This window comes from Pteropus vampyrus, unplaced genomic scaffold (assembly GCF_000151845.1).
Source record: "Pteropus vampyrus isolate Shadow unplaced genomic scaffold, Pvam_2.0 Scaffold58, whole genome shotgun sequence".
NCBI lineage: Eukaryota > Metazoa > Chordata > Mammalia > Chiroptera > Pteropodidae > Pteropus > Pteropus vampyrus.
In genome coordinates, this window is record NW_011888839.1 from 9,861,289 (window position 1) to 9,881,267 (window position 19,979).

At 33.8% G+C, this 19,979-nt stretch overlaps 1 protein-coding gene across 1 annotated transcript in view; it reads right to left on the minus strand.

Moving 5' to 3' along the window:
- The window catches only part of MANEA (mannosidase endo-alpha), a 48,850-nt gene extending 29,897 nt beyond the window's left edge, over positions 1-18,953 (minus strand). Inside the window, exons 1-2 of the mRNA XM_011360755.2 lie at positions 18,805-18,953; positions 1,106-1,687 (exon numbers count right to left, since the gene is read on the minus strand). Coding sequence (XP_011359057.1) covers positions 1,106-1,649 — 544 coding nt within the window. The 5' untranslated portion in view covers positions 1,650-1,687; positions 18,805-18,953. The remainder of the gene's footprint in view (positions 1-1,105; positions 1,688-18,804) is intronic.
- Between the last annotated feature and the right edge of the window lie 1,026 nt (positions 18,954-19,979).

Consider the following 19,979-nt stretch of genomic DNA (forward strand, 5'->3'; position numbering starts at 1 on the left):
ATGTGTAATTGGAGTGCCAGAAGTTAAGAGGGAAGAGAAAGTTGAAGGGAAGGGGGAACAAGAATAAGAATAACCAGTGATTTCTCATCTGTTAAGTTAAAAGTGCGTATTGTAAACTTTAGAGCAATCATAAAGTAAATAAAATGAAGACATATATGTAATAAGCCAGAAGAGGTTGTAAAATGGAATAAACATATTCAATATGAGAAGACAGAAAAAGAGGAAAAGGAACAGAACAGATGGAATAAACAAAAAACAAATAGCAAAATGAAATGTTTAAAATCAACCACACCTAAATACATTTGAAATAAACACAAATTAAAAAAGAAAAAATTGTCAGACTAGTTTAAAAAAACAGAAAAACAAGACCAAATTATATGCTACATGCCTAAAATTTGAAACAGCCGAAATGTCCATTGAGATGAATGCAGAAACAAATTGCTATAATCATACAATGGAATACTATTCAGCAATAACAACTAAACTATTGATACAGTTAACATGGGTAAATTTCAAAACAGCTGGGCTGAGCAAAAGACAACCCACACACCCCCCAACAGAGAATAATTCTATTTTTATATAGTAATGGGACATTCACAACTATTATACGATGATAGAAATCAGATTCATAGTTTCCTGGGGTAGAAAGTGGGGCTGAATAAGGGAGGCATGACAAAACTTTTTGGGCTACAGAATATTTTACTTCATGATTAGCATGGTATTTAAACAGGTGTATGGTATACCTTTGAAAAACATCATTGAACTGTATACTTAAAGTAGGAGAATTCATTGTCTCAAGTAAATTTTAATGTAATGAAAGTCAGAAAGACCAGTAAAAATTAGAATAAAAATAATATATCCAGAAATCCTACAAAATTTGAAAATTAAACACACTTTAAAGTAGATAAAAGGTGATTGCCTGGATGTTTAAGAACATATACACAGTTTAACTTCAAGTTTATAAGTTTACAGTTATAATTAATAATATGAAGACTATTAAGTAATTTAATGTTCTACAAAAATTCATGCATATACACATATACATACACACATATACATACACACACACACATAACTCAACACATGCATAAAATAAAATAATTACCAATTGAAGCTGAGTATATTTGTTTCATGTGAGTTTCAATGACAGAAGGATCCCGAGAGCTGTAACTTCCCAACTCAGGGTAAAAGCTGGAGCCAATGTCATCTGGGGGTTTGTGTTTCCCTTGTGGATAATTCTTGCTTATTTTAGGGTTCCAATGCTTCAGAATTGGATGGTTCCAATGCATATATTCACCATCAAACTGTGGATTCCCATACCAACTATAATAAAATACATGTAAGTTATAATTCAGAGGTGGCTGTTCTTCCGAGTAAGGTTCAGAGGCTTTGGACGGTTTCATGGTGATTTCAATGCTTTTTAAATTCTTGATATTTATTTCACTGTTGATTTTATCATTCTTTTGGGAATCAAAATTTTTCTCCAAATGAGGAGTTCGTTGACGAACTTCTGGAAGAAGGTCAAGTCCAAAAGGATCTCCAAAAGTTGCTTTATTTGGTCTCAGCATTTTTAAACCCATCATCAGAGAGAAAACAAGCAGAATGAAAAGTGACAAAATGATGCAAGTCCTTCTTCGAAATTTTGCCATGATGACATACTTTAAACTCCAAAATGATAAATGTTTAGCTGTAATTTATTGAAAAACAGTAAGTGGATTAGTAATGGTATTAACAATATTTTCTAATGTATTCAAAAGTAAAAACTCAAATTCATAAAGTTCATTACATTGAAAAAAATTTTAAGTGCATTAGGATATTAATTATATCATTAAATACTGATATCTACAACAGAATTTATATATGGCTAGACCAAATGACAATATTTATTTGGAAATACCACAATTACACTGTCAGATAAACATTTTAGAAATTTTTTTTAACAAAACATATTTTATGCCATTTGGACAGGTTTTGTGTATAATACAGAGAATGTTCTATGAATATGGACTAATCTTTTCTAAATATAAAATTGAAGGCTCATAGTTTAAAAAAAGAAATAAGAATATATTAATGCCTAGTCCTTAAATGGATTTTCAACAAACTTATTTTTATTAACTAAAGTAATTTCACAAGAAGGGAGTAATCGCACATTTTAAATGACATTTTTTTAGATGGAACAGAGATATAATTTTAAAAAGTGATCATAAGTTAGAGATTCCTAATTTTAAAAATCATTATTACTTTATAACTGAAAATCTTACTGAACAAAGGTTATAAAATTAACTTACAACTTCTAAAATATGGTTTCATATGTTGTTTTAAAAAGTGTATGTATACATACATATGTAGTTAGGTATCCATATATACGTAGGTATACATACATATACATACCTATGGATAAAATATTAAAATATTTGCCTTTACGTACAAATTTTTTATTAGTTATTGTTCAAAAGTTGACACTAATTATATAAAATATAACTTTCTACTATACATCATGCTGTTGTTTAGAGCATTAAGTTAAACCAATCCTGATAGAAAAGAGAGAAGTAAAATTTAATGAGCAATTGTCACACACAAAATCTTTCTACAAACCAATACTTCTATTATGCATTTACGTAAGAAATGTTAAGATAAGCAGCATATTTCTTTTACAGCTAAAATTCATAGAGATTCTCCTCAAAGTCGACCTTGTTTAACTGTGAAATACGTCACATCTAAAGATTAATATGAAAGATAAATGCTCAGTGTGAAACATATAAAATTCAAAAAGAAAACTGCCAGCTTTTAAAAGCCCATTTCCACGTTTTGTGCCCTTGGCCAATCACCAGCCCTACACTTCTCCTTACTTAAGAGCAACACCTTCTGTGTTTACCATTCCTTCATCTTTTTTATACAGTTTTTCCAAAACATAAGCGTACCTAACCAATATGGTTTTGCCTGTCTTCAAAATTTTATTTAAGTAAATATGGTATATCTATCTATCTATCATACATATATACATACAAACATATAATATGCATACTAATCATATATAGACATATATATGCCTTACAGATATTTACATACACTATAAATATGTACAACTATATATATTTAGATGTATATAAAATATACAAAACTCTTGAGAAACAATATCAAATAAACCTCTGACACTTTATCTTAAAGGTGTCCTACCATTCCCCATCCCTGAATTCCATCACATCAATTCCTTCTCTCTCATATAAAGTCATGAAAATGGACTTTTAGCAAAGGAATAAGTAGATGTGTCTGGGAAATTTTGTTTTATAATTAATTCACTGCTTTGATAAAAATGCTTTCATGTCAAATACTTGCCTTCCTAAACTTTGAAAATAAGATTATCAAAGTAACACTTTTATTACTAATACTCTAATTTAGAGACCTCCCCCTTAATGTTTTTATTATAGTTTAATAGTCATCAAATGAATACACTGTGACCACACCAAAAAGCTGAACTCATTAAAGTATGTCATGTAATCAATCACCAAACAATATAAGCTAAAACAAGCATGATAAAAGTAGATACAGTTGACTTTGAGATGAGAAACAACTGAATCCTATTGTTCTCCAAGGAACAACAAAAGCTTATTTCATTTGGTTGAAATACAAAAAAAAAAACCCTACAAAAACTAGCAAACAAAAAGATATATAATTCAGCAACTGTATTATGTAAAATGTAGTATGCTAGGTTGATTATTAAGACACAATTCTTATATTCAAGGTACTCAGAGTCCATAAAGAGGGGGACATATGCATATAACTGTAACTCAAAAGAGTGCTAAAAGAGAAGTGGAAGGCATATAAAGGAATAGAATGCAATATAAACTAAGGAGCTGAAGAAAACTCTTTAGGAAAAATAGTAAAATCTTGGAAGAATGAGTATAACATGCATAGGCTGATGAAAAAGATAAGGAAAAGAAAATGAACACAAGTGTCAGGAAGAGTATGCCCAAAGATATAATGGACATGCAAAATGTATCTTTTGGTTTCAGCACAGAAAACAAGATGGTGAGATAAAGCAAAGCTGTAGTGGCGTGTTGGAACCATACTGTACCTAAGTGAGAGGACAATTCTTATTTGGGTAAACAGGGTGTCACTGAAGACTTCTAAACAAAATGTTGGCATAATTAGATCAGAAGGTTGAAGCACCTATAAAAAATGACATCCCAGCCATCAAACTTAACCATTTTCTGAATCTAACATGCTCCCATTCACTGATGGTTCTAGCAAGTGATTTATTGTCTTCCTTCCTACCCTACTTCTAATGACTCTACCAGCATGGTTGATCCACCCAGTAGTTTGGATTTCTGATCCTTGACTGCCTCACTTCTAATAATCTGTTCTTCCATCCCATTTCACCAACTCAAATGTGATACTCATACTATTGATCGCCATTTACAATCATTTACCACTCTAAAATATCTACTTCATTTTTTCTCCCCTATTTTCTAAACATAATCTGTGCTTTGGGCCCCTCTAGTATTCTCATTCTGGCAATGTCTATTCCACTGACTCTACCATTTTTCCACTATTTCTCCTTTTCTTCATGTTTTATCTCTAGTGGAACAACTTATAGCCCATAGTCCAGCACTGCAATTCCTCACTTGCAAATACCCTTGACTCCCTTTAATTATCTCTTTTCTTAATACTTATGGGGACAACCTCAAATAAATGATCATCTTGACCTTGATTCAGAATAACAGAATATTAGGAAAAAAACTTACACACAACCATATTGACTTTTTACTGCGAATTCATGACCATAAAATTCAAACCAAGATTCCAGACTGCTTAACAATCTTATTACTATACCCTAATATGTTCGCTTTTCTAATTTCAAAAGAATTATTTCATTCCTTCTCATTTCTCATCAAACCTGCTACTACATCTCCAACTTTTTATTCTTTTCAGACAAGCTATATCTTAGAATTCATAGAGAAAACAGAAACAATTGTACAGGAACTCCCTTAACTTACCATTAAGAAGCTAACTAACCTAGAGAATATAGTCAATATTATAATAACTATATACAGTGCCAGGGGAGTACTAGACAAATTGGGGGAACCACCTCATAAAGTATATAAATGTCTAACTACTATGCTGTATATTATAATTTAATATCATGTTAATTTCATGATAACATAATTTCATTATGTTATCATGAAATTAACATGATATTAAATTATAATTTTAAATTTTTTAAAAGAAATTAGCTATTGACATCTACTTTTTTGTCAGCTTTTGTCTATTTTATTTACTAAAATTGAAAACATTTTCAATTTTAATTTATTTGTTCTATTTCACTGCTTTGCTTTTCTATGGAAAGTCCTATGACTTTTATCGAATTTTTGCTCAATATTCACAACTGCACTTTTTTTTTTCTTTTTTTAACCATTTTCTTCATTTCAATTTTTAAGTTTCTCTTCATCCGCTATTTCTCAAGGCATTATCTGTTGTGTTTGTCTTTTAGTCTTCACTTACAAAATAATTTATGAAGTAATTTTTCTGTCAATTTTAATTATTTTCTGATGAATGTTACCCATTTGAGTTATATTTATAACTTACTTATTAATTCATCTCATTATTTTAACTGTTTATTTCTACTTAAATACTAGGTTACAGCTGTCACATATTTTGTGAACACATCTCTGGCATGCTTTCAGTGTTTACAAGTATATTAGCTTTTTTGCCTATAATTACTTTGTATGGGATTTGACTGATCTTTTTCCGTTGCTAATGACAGCTACTATGTTGATGAGATCTAGGAACTTTTGTTTATATCAATTTGCCTATGGTAAAATTGGTTTTGCTATAAGTTGTTTTGCTTAAAGTCCCAGCAATCTATTGCCAATATTAAGTGAAGACTTACTGTATTACATACAATAATTTCCCCTTAATTTTTGGAAGTGAATGCTGAATCATAATAGTCTTTCTAGCTTCACAGCTCTAGAGATCTTCCGTTGTTTTTGTGAAGGTCTTAATATGGCCTTTCCAGACCTTACTCTTCGATATGGAGTTTTGTCTAGAAAACAAGCTTCAGGTACAAGTTTTTCAGAAACCAAGATGCTCTAGCCTCTTCAGATGTGACTTCAAAGTGGCCCTCCCCCATTGCAGCCATTATTTTCAAATTGGATTGTCACTCTTTCCAATTAATATCTATATTGTGATTTTCCTGTTTGAATATTAAGCAGACACACTATTGCTTCTAATTCCTCCTGTACAGAGATAGACTACAAGTCTTGTATTTGTTAGTGAACTGTTCCCCTCCACTTGTATTTTGTGGTCTGTGGGGATATATTGTCACTTCAGTTTTGTTGCAGATGTTTCTTTTGGTTTAACTATTTTCCTGCTGTTTTTATTATTTCGGGAAGGTTCTAACACTATATCACTGCTACTGCCATCAACTCAGAACTCTTTTGCACTTTCTTAAAAATTTAATTATACTCTAACTTCATCTCTAAGTACATCTTTAGCAGTATTCCAAGTTTTGGACTCTGTATTTTCATGACCACTTAGCTAAAAATATATTGTAATTTCCATTATGATTTATTCTTTGAGGACTTATTTATAAATGCATATTTGGGAGATTTTCTAGTCGTCTTTTTGTTACTGAATTTCAGTACAAATCCACTGAAAACATCACTTGTATGATTAGAATCCTCTGAAATATGTTGAGACTTGCTTTAATGCTCGACCTATGACCTATTTCATTAAGGGTCACATATGCACCTGAAAAGAATATATATTCTGCAGTTAGTGGTTACTGAGTTCTACATGCCTATCGGACCAAATATGCTAAGCATACTGCTTATATTTTTCATATCTTCGCTCATCTGCTTGTGTTAAAAAACCCCAATATCACTACAGAATGTCTATAAATGTTTAGTTATTAGATGAAGACATTTAGGACTCTTATATTTTCTTGAAGTATTAAATTTGTTTTATAATGAAATGTTCCTTTCCTTCTCTCTTGGTGGGTTTTGACTTAAATTCTAATCTAATATTAATATAGTTACAACAGATTTCATTTGATTTGTGTTGTCAAAGAGCTCATTTTCATCATTTTATTGTCACCTAATGGTATTTTTAAATATAATTGTTTGTTACTGCTGTTTAATGTAATTGTTATTGTTGTCTAATAATAGTATTCAGTACATTTACAGTTTTGCAAATAGGAATATTATAGCTTTAATTCTGCCCTTGCTTTCCTTTTGACCTTCTTATAAGCTCTATTTTCTCTTATCTTCTAATTGTTTGTTTTCTTTATTTGGTTTTTAATTATACAATCTTTTCGAGACTACTTTAGTTATTTTAGTGATTACAGCATGTATTTTTATTTGTCAAAATATAGTATGAATTAGAACTTTAGTATTTCTCAAACAATAAAAGTACACTTAGAAGACTTTAATTCCTTTATTCCTGTCCCAACTTTTGTGCTCTTATTTTGGTATATTTTTTACATATATCTTAAGCCCCACCAGATATTATACTATTTTTTACAGTCAATGTTCATTATATTTACTTTTTCCTTTGCCCTTCATGTTTTCCTGCATCCCCAAACTTCCATTCAAAATAATTTCCTTTAGGATGAAGAAATAATTCTTCCCTTTAATAGGGCATTTAGTGAGAGAGTCTACTGCTGATAAACCCTTTCCAGATTAGTTTGTTTGAAAATACCTTTTCTTTCTCTTTGACATGTACGTATCTTCTATATTGGCAATTCTCTTTGACATGTATGTATTCTTCTATATTGGCAATTATTTTCTTTTAGTATCACCCATTATCTTTTGCTTATTTTTGACTGTTTCTGTTGAAAACTCAACTATTTTTTTTCCTTGATCCTTTAAAGACAATACATTTTCTTTTTTCTTTGGCTTTTAATATTTTTCTCCTCATCTCTAGTTTTCAGCTGTTTCCCTATGAAATATATATATATATATATATATATATATATATATATATATATATATATATATATATATATATCTTCATACTTGGTATGGTTTTCTTAATATTTATCCTGCTTTAGGTTAAAATACTTCGGTCTGTGCGTTGATATCTTTCCTCGGCTTTACAAAACTCTTATCAATTCTCTCTCTAAATATTGCTTTTGCTCCATTATTGCTCTCTTGCTCTTGCATCTCTCATTTTGGAAAACATTATACATGTTAGAATTTTACGTCCCATTTATTTCTTTAAAAAAAATTTTTTTATTTCCCTCTTTTCCATTTTGTGCTGTAGTCTGAAGTTACTTCTGAACTATCTTTCAGTTTCTTAATTCTCTTCAGCTGTAACTTAATTTCTGTTATAATTTTAGTCTTAGAATTTCCATTGGGCTCTTTTCAAAGGTATCAGTTCGCTGCTATAATTTTCCACCTTCGCTCTTAATTCCTCGAACATTTCAATCTCATTTATTTAAAGTCCACCTCTAATAATGTGAATTTTACCTTAGGGATTCTGTTTCTATTGCCTGTTTTTGTTTTTCACTTTTCTCTTAGTATCTGGACAGTCACTATATTTTTTTATGTGTGTAAGCTAGGGTTATTTTTCTTCAATGATAGACAGCATGTATGAAAATTTTAGAAACAATATGAGGCTCTATATATTATTTTTCTTCAGAGAAAGCTTATTTTTGCTTCGAAAGCCTGCTAGGGTAGAGGAAGACTTTCTTAATCTAATCACAAATTGAAATCTTCAAAACTGGTTTTAAATCCTTGTGCATATTTTGTCTCTTTCTGATTTATCCTTACTCCTTTACAACAATGGATTCTGAAATCAAAGCCAAAGGTATTTCTCAAGATCCCTCCTCTTTCATGCCCTTGGAAGGGCCCTGAATTTCAATTTTGATCTCTCCAGGGCCATGAAACTACCAAAAACTATTCATTTTCTCAGCTGCCAGGTTCTACTTATGGTCTCAGCTTTTCTGTTGCTACTTTTGAGTCAGGGGTTTTAAACAACCCCCCTATTTCCTACCCAACTCTCGCAAAGAATAATGCAAGTTGAAGGGCTCGGAATGATTCAAGTGATTAAATAATCCCACGTGAATTCCTTTACAACCTGAATGCAGTGATGGGCTTTATAACTATGACTAAAAATTCATATGCAACAAAGGAAAAGATAAATTTAACTACCTAAAATTTTAAAATATATATGCTAAAAAATACTATAAATAAAGTGAAAAGAAAATTGACAAACTGAATAAAAACTTATTTGCAAGATCTACATCATTTAAAATTAGAAAAATACAAATGAAAACCACACAAAGATATCATTTCTTATCTATGACATTAGCAAAAAGTAGAAATTATGAAAATATATCCTGTTTGCAAGATAGTGAGAAAAAAAAAATACTCCTATACATTGCCAGTGAATGCAAATTGCTACAATCCTTTTGGGAATTTGGCAATACATTATCTAACAAAATTACACATCCATTTACCTTTGATTCATCAATCTTCATAGAATATACCTTGAAAATACACAACCAATAGTACATAAATTCATTTACAGCACTGATTGTAACTGGAAAATATTGCAGTAGTCAACTCAAAAAAATAAGGAAGAACTCTTTGAAATCACATAAAGTGATTTTATGGGTATATTGCTAAGTGAAAAAAGCAAAACGCAAATAGAAAATATACCCTTCCTAACTGAGCAAAAGAAACAAAGAATAAAGAATCTAATAAGGTTGATTATCTACAAGGTAGTAAAGAGGAACAGGGTGGAAAATATATGGGGGATGAGAACGGGGTAGGAGGATTGGGGAATGGAAGTGACTCTTCTCTGAGTATCTTTTTGAGTCACGTTATAGTATACATACCCAAAACAAACAAACAAATATTAAATGTTGAATTCCAGTTAGTAAACTGTTTATTTTTTTGCCATGGTACAGGTTAGCAATCCTTAAGATACTTAATGTGTATTCCAAAAGTAAGCAAATAAGCAACATATGCTGGAAAATGAGGTCCAGGATTTTCACTGACCAAAAAAAAAAAAAAGTAAGTTATAAATATAGAAAGTGGGAGGCTAGAATGAAACTTGTGTTGTATGATGGTAATTGGCAGTATCAATATGTATGTGTGGCTTTTAACGGATCAATAACTAGGTGTACATGTGTACACATAAATATATTCACATTATTTCCTTGCTCTGCACACTAAGATAGTCTAGAACCAAAGAAACCCCAGCAGCAACGAACACATCTGATACTAAGATTTTGGTTTTTAAATACCTATTTCTATTTAAAAGTACCAGGTTCTTTGGAGAAATGTCGATTCTAAGACTGTGGAAAGTACAAGATGAGTCTAGAACATCTTCAAAGAAAGTAAGAAAGTACTCAAATAATATAAGAAATATGTCCATAGGACATAGGAGGCAGCTTGAAGGGGCAACCACTAGCTAAATCAGGGACAATTTCAGCATCAAGAAATAATAATAATAAATTATAAGTATTAAAATAAAAAGTTTATGAATCCATACTGATATTTTTTAAAATGCAAAAATAATAAATGGAATAAAGACTCATATTAGAATGCCAACTAATAAATTAAGATGGAATAATGGAATTAGAGTATCACCACTTGGCAATTATCATAATAACTGTATCAAGCAAGAATCATCAATGAATATTATATGAGAAAGAAAAAGTTTGATCAGAAATAGGATATATACATATTGAGAAAGTATCACCCCAAAAGATACATAATTAACTACAAAGGGAAAAACAGTAACTTAACAGTGAGTAACATAGCAGATGCCACCTTAAACAAGTGATCAAAATTAACTTCATCAGTTGATTTCGGAAGTAGATATCATGAGCCTCCTGAGAATGCCCTAAGGACACAGAATCATTGGTATGGGATCTGTCCAAATGTAATTTTGATCTAATCACATTAGAAACATTAGACAATATATTAGTCACACACATAAATCTACACATACATATATAAGAACACATAAACACAAACGCATTACCTATAAGGTGTGTGTGAGTGTGTGTGTGTGTATACGTGTGTATATATATGTATATATATAAAATGTACACAATGTACTATATAAGTGTGTGTGTATAATAAAGTGAACGTGGTAAAATATTAACATTTGGTGACTTTTCAGAAAAATATATGAGGATGACTGAACTATCTGTACTATCTTAAAAACTTTTCTGGCGAATTTGGATTTGGAGAAACATGGCAGAATGAGAGACATCCCTAGATTGCTCCCCTTGAAACAACAATAAGCTGACTATCTAAACTCAACAAAAAACACCCAAACGGCACACTAGCACGTCTGAGCGTGGGATCTGCGCATAAGAGCTACCACAGGTCAGAACCTCAGGTGTCAGGAAGTGGACTGGGAAAAATAAAGAAGCTGTCTCTCACAGCCACCAGAGCTCCCTATAGGAGGACGGGGAGGGGAGAAAGTACGGCAAGTTCTCTGAACAGCCCTTCCTGGGAAAGCTGTTAGCTCTCTGTGGCCAGTGGCAGGGCCCGGTCACCAGGGCAGAAGGCAGAGAAATGAGGATGGCAGAAAAGTGGGGACGGCAAAGAAACAACAGTTGATTTTTACTGGCCATGGCTGCAAAACCAAGGCTGAGCCACAGCCCCCAACTCCCAACCCAGAGGGTCCTCCCCCATGTCCTCTGAGACCGAACACCGCTAAGCCCCAGGGAAATCTGAGCAAATGCTACTAAAACTGTTGCTCATACTGACAGGGACTGAGACTGAGGATAGTGAGCATGATTAAATATCTACAAGAAAATTAAAAGGCATTATATAAAGCAGGGATCCAAGAAGCTTAGACTTCACCTACTGGAAACCAAAAGAAAAGCGTCTTCTTTGGAACAGCCTAAACAGAGACTTTTATATAATAAATCTTCTTTCTGGAAAAACAACAGAATACACTTCCAATAATGCCCAGGCAGAGAAATAGTCCATTAAACACCATAAGAAAACAAGGTGTGAAGGCATCTCAGAAAGAAAGAAAAAAAATCTCCAGAAAATAAGTTTACAGACATAGAAATATGCCACTGAAATGACAGAGAATTCAGGATGGTACTTCCAAAAAAATTCAGTGAGTTCTGATACGAGTCATATCAACAATTTCAGGAATTGAAAAAATAACTAGATAAGCAGAGCAAGGAGATTGAAACCCTCCAAAAGAACAGAATGTTCTAGAGATAAAAAAATACAGTGCAAGAGTTAAAAAATGAAATAGCAAGCTTGGGAAATAGAGTCAACCAAATAGGGGAAAGGACCAGTGATATCGAAGACAGAAATCTAGAAATAAATCAGAAAGAAGGGGAGAGAAACCGAAGAATGAAAAATAATGAAAGAGAAATTCAAGAACTAGCTGATACCATCAGAGGAGGAAACATAAGAATAATGGGCATTATTGAACGCGAGGAAAAGGAGCAGGGACTAGAAAGCATTTTCAGACAAATAGTTGATTAGAGTTTCCCAAATCTAAGGAATGAGCTAGAGCTGGGAATTCAAGAAGTCAACAGAATACACAATTATCTCAATCCAAAAAGGTCTTCGCCAAGACACATTGTATTATCAAAAATCAACGACAAAGACAAAATTCTCAGGGCATCCAGGGAGAATAAAACAGTAACATATAAAGGAAAACCCATTAGATTATCGTCGGACTTCTCAGCACAGACCTTACAACCCAGAAATGAGTAGAATCAAATATTCAAAATATTAAGTGAAAGGAACTACCAGCCTAGAATAATGTATCCAGCTAAGCTCTCCTTTAGATATGAAGGAGAAATAAAGACCTTTACAGACATACAAAATTTGAGAGAATTCTCTACTACGAGGCCTGCATTACAGGAAATTCTGAAAGGGGTCAGCTCACCTAAAACAAAATGACAAAAAAAAAAAATACGTAATTAGGAGTAAAGTGACTATCAGGCAAATAGAAACAGAAGAGTGCACCCCTTACTCAGAACAGAGCATTATAAGCTTAAATAATGAGACTTGCTATACCAAGATAGTAATGAACGTTCAGCATAGAGACAAATTGAGAAAACAATGACTGAAAAGGGGAGGGTTCATAGATCCAAATTCACAAAGGGGAATGGAGATAAGGCACATGCAGAAGAAAATGCACAACTGTATGTGTATGTGTATGTGTGTGTGTGTGTGTGTGTGTGTGTGTGTGTGTGTGTATATATATATAACTATCCTTTACATATTCGTAATGGTAACCCCACAACATAGGGTCAGAATTGAAGTATGTAACATAAAACAAGAAGAACCAGAGGGAAAACCCACAAAAGCCAACTAAAATAAAGAAAACAGAAACAAAAGAACAAGGAAGCAATGGAAACTCTGAGCTACCATAAAGCAAAATAAAATGGCTATAAGAAGACCTCATATTTCAATAATCACCCTAAAAGTTAATGGACTTAACTCACCAATAAAAAGGCACAGAGTTGCAGAATGGATCAAAAAAACAAAGTCCAAACCATATGCTGCCTCCAGGAGACACATCTCAGCTCCAAAGACAAACATAGAATCAAAGTGAAAGGGTAAAAAATGATATTTCAAGCAAATGGCATTCAGAGAAAAGTGGGAGCAGTGGTACTAATATCAGACAAAAAAGACTTCAAAATTAAAAAGGTAAAGAAAGATACCGATAAATGATAATGATAAATGATAAAGGGAATCATGCACCAAGAAGAAATAACACTTATTAATATCTTTGCTCCCAATCAGTGAACCCCAAATATGTAAAGCAATTACTAACAGAACTAAAGGGAAAAACAGACCAAAACACTATCATAGTAGGGGACCTAAATACCCCACTGTCAGATATGAACAGATCATCCAAACAAAAAATCAATAAGGAAATAACATCCTTAAATGACACATTAGGCCAACTGGACATAATTGATATTTACAGAGCCTTCCATCCCAAAACAGCTGCTTACAGATTCTCTAGTGCACATGGCACATTCTCAAGGATTGACAACATATTAGGACACAGAGATAGCCTCAACAAATATAAGAGTTGAAATCATACCAACTATATTCTCTGATCATAATGCTTTGAAACTAGAGATCAACTGTAAAAAGAAAGCAGGAAGAACCACAAATACATGGAAACTAGACAACATGCTACTGAAGAATAACTAGGTCAGGGAAGAAATAAAAAGAGAGATCAAGAGATACGTAGAAAAGAATGATAATGATAGTACAACATATCAAAACTTTGGGACATGGCAAAAGTGGTCATAAGAGGAAAGTTCATATCATTCAGGTCTATCTCCAAAAACAAGAACAAGGCCAAATAAACAACCTAATGCTTCATCTTAAAAAACTAGAAAAGGAAGAACAAATGAGGCCTAAAGTCAGCAGAAGGAAATAATCAAAATTAGAGCAGAAATAAATGAAATTGAAAACAAAAAAAGAAAGAAAAAATAAATACAACAAAGAGCTGGTTCTTAGAGAAAGTTAATAAAATTGACAAACCTCTGGTTAGACTCACTAAAGAAAAAAGAGAAAGGATACAAATAAACAAAATCAGGGATGAAAGAGGGGAAATTACGACTGACATCGCAGAAATACAAAGGATCATGCAAGAATACTATGAAAAAGTATATAACACCAAATTTAATAACCTAGAAGAAATGGATAAGTACTTAGAAAAATACTATCTTCCTAGACTGAATCAAGAAGAACTGGAAAATCTAAACAGATGGATCAGCAATATGGAAATTGAAACAATCATTAAAAACCTACCAAACAGTAAAAGTCCAAGGCCAGATGGCTTCCCCAGTGAATTCTACCATTCAAAGAAAATTTAATACCATTCTCTTCAAACTCTTTCAAAAAATCGAAGAGGAGGCAATAGCTCCCAATCATTATATGAGGCCAATATTACCCTGATACCAAAACCTGGTAAAGATAACATGAAAAAAGAAAACTACAGATCAATATCTCTCATGAACACAGATGTAAAAATCCTAAATAAGATACTAGCGAACCGAATACAGCCACATATTAAAAGGATTATACACTACGATCAAGTGGGCTTCATCCCAGTGACACAGGGATGGTTTAATATATGCAAATCGATTAATGTGATATACCATATAAACAAATTAAAAAATAAGAATCATATGATCTTATCAATAGATGCAGAAAAATCCTTTGACAAGATACAGAATCCATTTGTGATCAAAACACTTAACGAAATCAGTATAGAAGGAAAGTACCTTAACATAATAAAGGCTATATATGACAAACCCTCAGCCAACATTATACTTCATGGTGAAAAACTAAAAACCTTCCCTCTAAGATCAGGAACAAGGCAAGGCTGTCCACTATCACTACTCTTATTCAATATAACATTGGAGGTGCTAGCAAGTGCAATTAGACAAGAGAAAGATATAAAAGGCATCCAAATAGGAAACGAAGAAGTCAAACTGTCACTATTTGAGGATGGCATGATTCTCTATATAGAAAACCCTAAAGACTCCACAAGAACACTGCTAGAAACAATAAGCAAATAACAGTAAAGTTTCTGGATACAAAATCAACATTCAAAAATCCATAGTGTTCCTATACTCTAATATCTAGGAATAAATCTAACAAAACATATGAAGGACCTATATAATAAAAACTACAAGACCCTATTAAAAGAAATCGAAGGTACAAAGAAATGGAAAGATATTCCATGTTCTTGGATTGGAAGAATCATTGTTAAATGACCATATTACCTAAAGCATTATACAGATTTAATGCAATCCCCATCAAAATCCCACTGGCATTTTTTAAAGAAATAGAACAAAAAATGATCAGATTTATAAGGAAGCACAAAAGACCCTGAGTTGCCAAAGCCATTCTGAGAAAAAAAAACAAGGCTGGAGGTATCATTCTGCCCAACTTCAATTTATACTACAAAGCAACAGTAATCAAAATGGTGGTATTGGCAGAAAAACAGAAACATGGACCAGTGGAACAGAATCGAGAGTCCAGGAGTAAAGCCATATTTATGTGGGCAAATAATTTTCGACAAAAAAGCCAAAAACATACAGTGGAGAAAGAAAAGCCTCTTCAATAAATGGTGCTGGGAAAACTGGAAAGCCACCTGCAAAAGAATGAAACTAGACTGAAAAAAATGAATGAAAAAAGAATGAAACACCAAAATTAACTCAAAATGGATTAAGGACCTGAATATAAGACCTGAAACAATAAACTGCATAGAGAAAACATAGGAACTAAACTCAAGGACCTTGGACTTAAAGAAGATTTTATGAATGTGACCTCAAAGGCAAGGGAAGTAAAAGCTAAAATAAATAAATGAGACATCAAACTAAAAAGCTTCTGCTCAGCAAAAGAAATCATCAACAAAGTAAAGAGACAACCATCCAAATGGGAAAATATATTTGCAAGCAACACATCCGATAAGGGCCTAATTACCAAAATCTACAAAGAACTGATATGACTCAATAACCAAAAAAAACCGATCCAATCAAAAAAATGGTCAGTGGACCTGAACAGACACTTCTCCCTAGAGGACATACAATTGGCCAGCAAATATTTGAAAAAATGCTCAACATCGCTAGCTATTAGAGAAATGCAAATCAAAACCACAATGAGATACCATCTCACACCTGGTAGAATCAAGACAAGTAATAACAAACGTCGGAGAGAATGTGGAGAAAAAGGAACCCTCATACACTGCTGGTGGGACTGCAAATTGGTATAGCCACTATGGAAAACAGGTGGAGGTTCCTCAAAAAACTAAGAATTGATCTACCATATGATCCAGCAATCCCACTACTGGGTATTTACCCCAAAGACTTGAAAACCCATATCCAAAAAGATATTTGCACACCAATGTTCATAGCAGCATTATTCACAGTGGCCAGGACATGGAAGCAACCAAGTGTTCTATGACAGATGATTGGATAAAGAAGCTGTGGTACATATATACAATGGAATATTATTCAGCCATAATAAGAGATGAAATACTGCCATTTGTGACAACATGGATGGACCTTGAGATAAGCGAAATAACTGAGACAGAAAAAGTTGAAAATCACATAATATCACTTAAATGTGTGATATAAAACTAAAAGGAATAAAATTTTTTCTGCAAGTCTAAGCTTATTTGAAAATTAAAAAGGAAAAATTTTTTAAAAATCCCACCTTTTAATCACCTTTCAATTAACTATTATCTATATCCAGGCAACAGGTGCTTTTTTTTAGTATTGTTTCTTCTATTTCATTTTTCTAAGAAGCCACTGTAGATAAACACAACTAATACTAGAAGACACATCTGGAAGTTTCAAATTCAGCTTCTGTACTGCTTCCTGTCCAAGTAAGTTTTAATATAAACACTTATGAACAAAAATTAAGTTAAGCATAATCTCATCCTTCCATTTTAATCACGATGTATGAAGTAGAATTTCTTTTTAATACCATTTTACAGATGATGGAACTAAGGTACAGAAAAGTTGATAACTTTATCCAAATATGTCAGCTAAGAATAACTAACCTAGCAAAGACCAGGGCCAGTCTGGCTCCAGAACTCAAGCTTTTGCCCTCATGCTGTTTCACCTTCCTACAACATATTACACAAATCAAGTTTAGACTATTAAAACTGTAATTTTTATGACATAGATAAAAACTGCTGACATGCGGTCATGTTTTCCTTTAAACATTATAGACAGTAAACAAGGATTATGTTATCTACTTATAAATTGTAGCTCAAATTTACCTCAAGACCGGTTATTTTCTGATCATACATTTACTATTTGTGCCTGTTTTATGCATGGACCCTGAAAATCCCAAGATTCACTGCACTCTACTGTTTTTTTCAGGGTTTACATACAGCTTAATATGAATGGAGGAACATATTATCATGAAAATGATTTGCGAATAATGTGAATTAATGTTACCAATATTAAATTTTATTTTGTACTTTTCTTTCAAACTCTTGTCTAAATACATTAACAAAACCCATTCCAGTCCTATCTGTTTTTAAGCTCAGATAACATTATTCTCCCTTTCTTTGCGTGTGTGTTTTTTTGTTTTAAACACGCTACATCTTCCCTTAGGCTCCCGCAATAATAAAACTGAAACAAATTATCATAACTGCCTGAATTTCAATATGCTCCTATGGAAAAGAGAAAAAGGCACTAGTCCAACACAGTTGCCCACTGTGACTTAGCAAAAGGTAAGTCTACGACGACAGTGCCGAACATGTTAACAGGTGAATGGAAAAACCATCGCAGAGGGGCCTCGCCATCCTTGTTCTCCTCTCCCGACGCCTAAAGCCACCGGGAGACAGGCGACCGCGACCTTGCTGCTGCAACCCAAGCCGGAAAGGCCTCGATCCTCCACTCTCCCCGTAGGCTCAAGGCCCAGTTGCAGTCTGGGTTTAAAAGAACAAGGTGTTGAAAGGCTTCCATCACTCCCGGACTTCCCAATGTGCAGGGAGTAGAAAGGAAAAACCGAGGCGACAGGAGGTTCCATTCAAAAGTGGCGGAGACAAGGCCTGCTGGGTTTGAATAAGGCAGGGCAGAAGGCCATAAAACTAACCCGCATAGAAATAAGGCGTAAGAGTGACCGAGTGAGGATGCCTGGTGTTTCAAGCCTCAGAAGGCGTCACCTCCCGCCAAGGCCTGAGAGGCGCAGGGTCAAAGGCCGCCGGCAGGGGAGCGGCGAGCAGATTGGCCGGCGGAGGAGCGCAGAGGCGCTGCGAGTAGGCCCCGTGCCCGCCGCGACCGCGTTGGCGGGGCCCTGACTCCCCCGCTTTACTCACCAGGGTCTGGGAATCCGGCCACGGGAGATGTAAAGGCTGAAAGCACAGCAAGAAAGAGGACAGAACGCGCGGAGCGCGGGCCGCGAGCCCAGCCAGCCCCGCCTCCCAAAACCTGCGTGCGGAGCGTTCCCAGAGCCCGGGGGCGGGGCTTCCTGGGGGGTGGGGCTCCCTGGGGGCGGGGCTGTGGCTCCCGGGGCACTGGACCCGCCCGTAGGTGAGAATCGGGAGGGGCGTGTATGAAGGAGGGAAGAGCTTTTCCAGATGTCCTGTACTAGTGGAGAAAAGGGGCGCAGTAGAGTGGGGCTGGTTTCCCATCTTCTTTCTCCAAGGAGATGACCCACCCCGCTCTTTAAAACTAGTCGTCTAGGTTCCGCTGGAAAACGGACAGCTGTTTTTGATATGAGGCGTTCAAAAATTATATTTAACTCAAGTACGCTGATTGTTTTCAAACTTTAAATTGAGGAACCGTTTTGCCTTTTTTTTTTTTAAATGTAACTTTACTTGGAAGGCCAAAACAGACAGACAGAAGTGACACTTTCGATTTGCAAAAGTATTTTGTAGAATCACCTTTATACTAGAATACTTACAGAAATAATTGAAAACAGTGAGACAGATGCGAACAAGAACTTTTGAAATAGCCGTTACAGCTGAAGCTTTTCATCTTACATCAGAAGCCAAGAGAATTCTCTATTTCGGTTACATAGTAACAAGGAAATCCTGACTCACAGTTTAGAATTTACTGATGTGTGCAATTAAGGGCTCTCCTTATAATCTCACTGAATTTTTAAAACAAATTTTAATTGTGAAATATACATGTATATAAATTTATCCCATATTTGCACATATAAAAAAATAATAATAAAAAGAATATCCAGGTACCACTGCAGAAATGAAGATACAGAAAATTACCGGTATTTTTGAAGCCTTCCAGGAAGGCCTCTCCTAGCGTATCTTTCCCTCTCACCCAGAAATTACTATGCTTAATTTTGTATTACTCATTTCTTGCTTTTATTGAAAACAATTACATACATATGATTCCATAAAACTATAGTCATCCTGATGTTGTATTTTATATAATGAATCATACTGCATTTTTTCCCTCTTCTTTTTTCACTAACACTTTCAGATTTTGAGATTCATCTAAACATGAATCTATTTCACATGGACTAGACTGG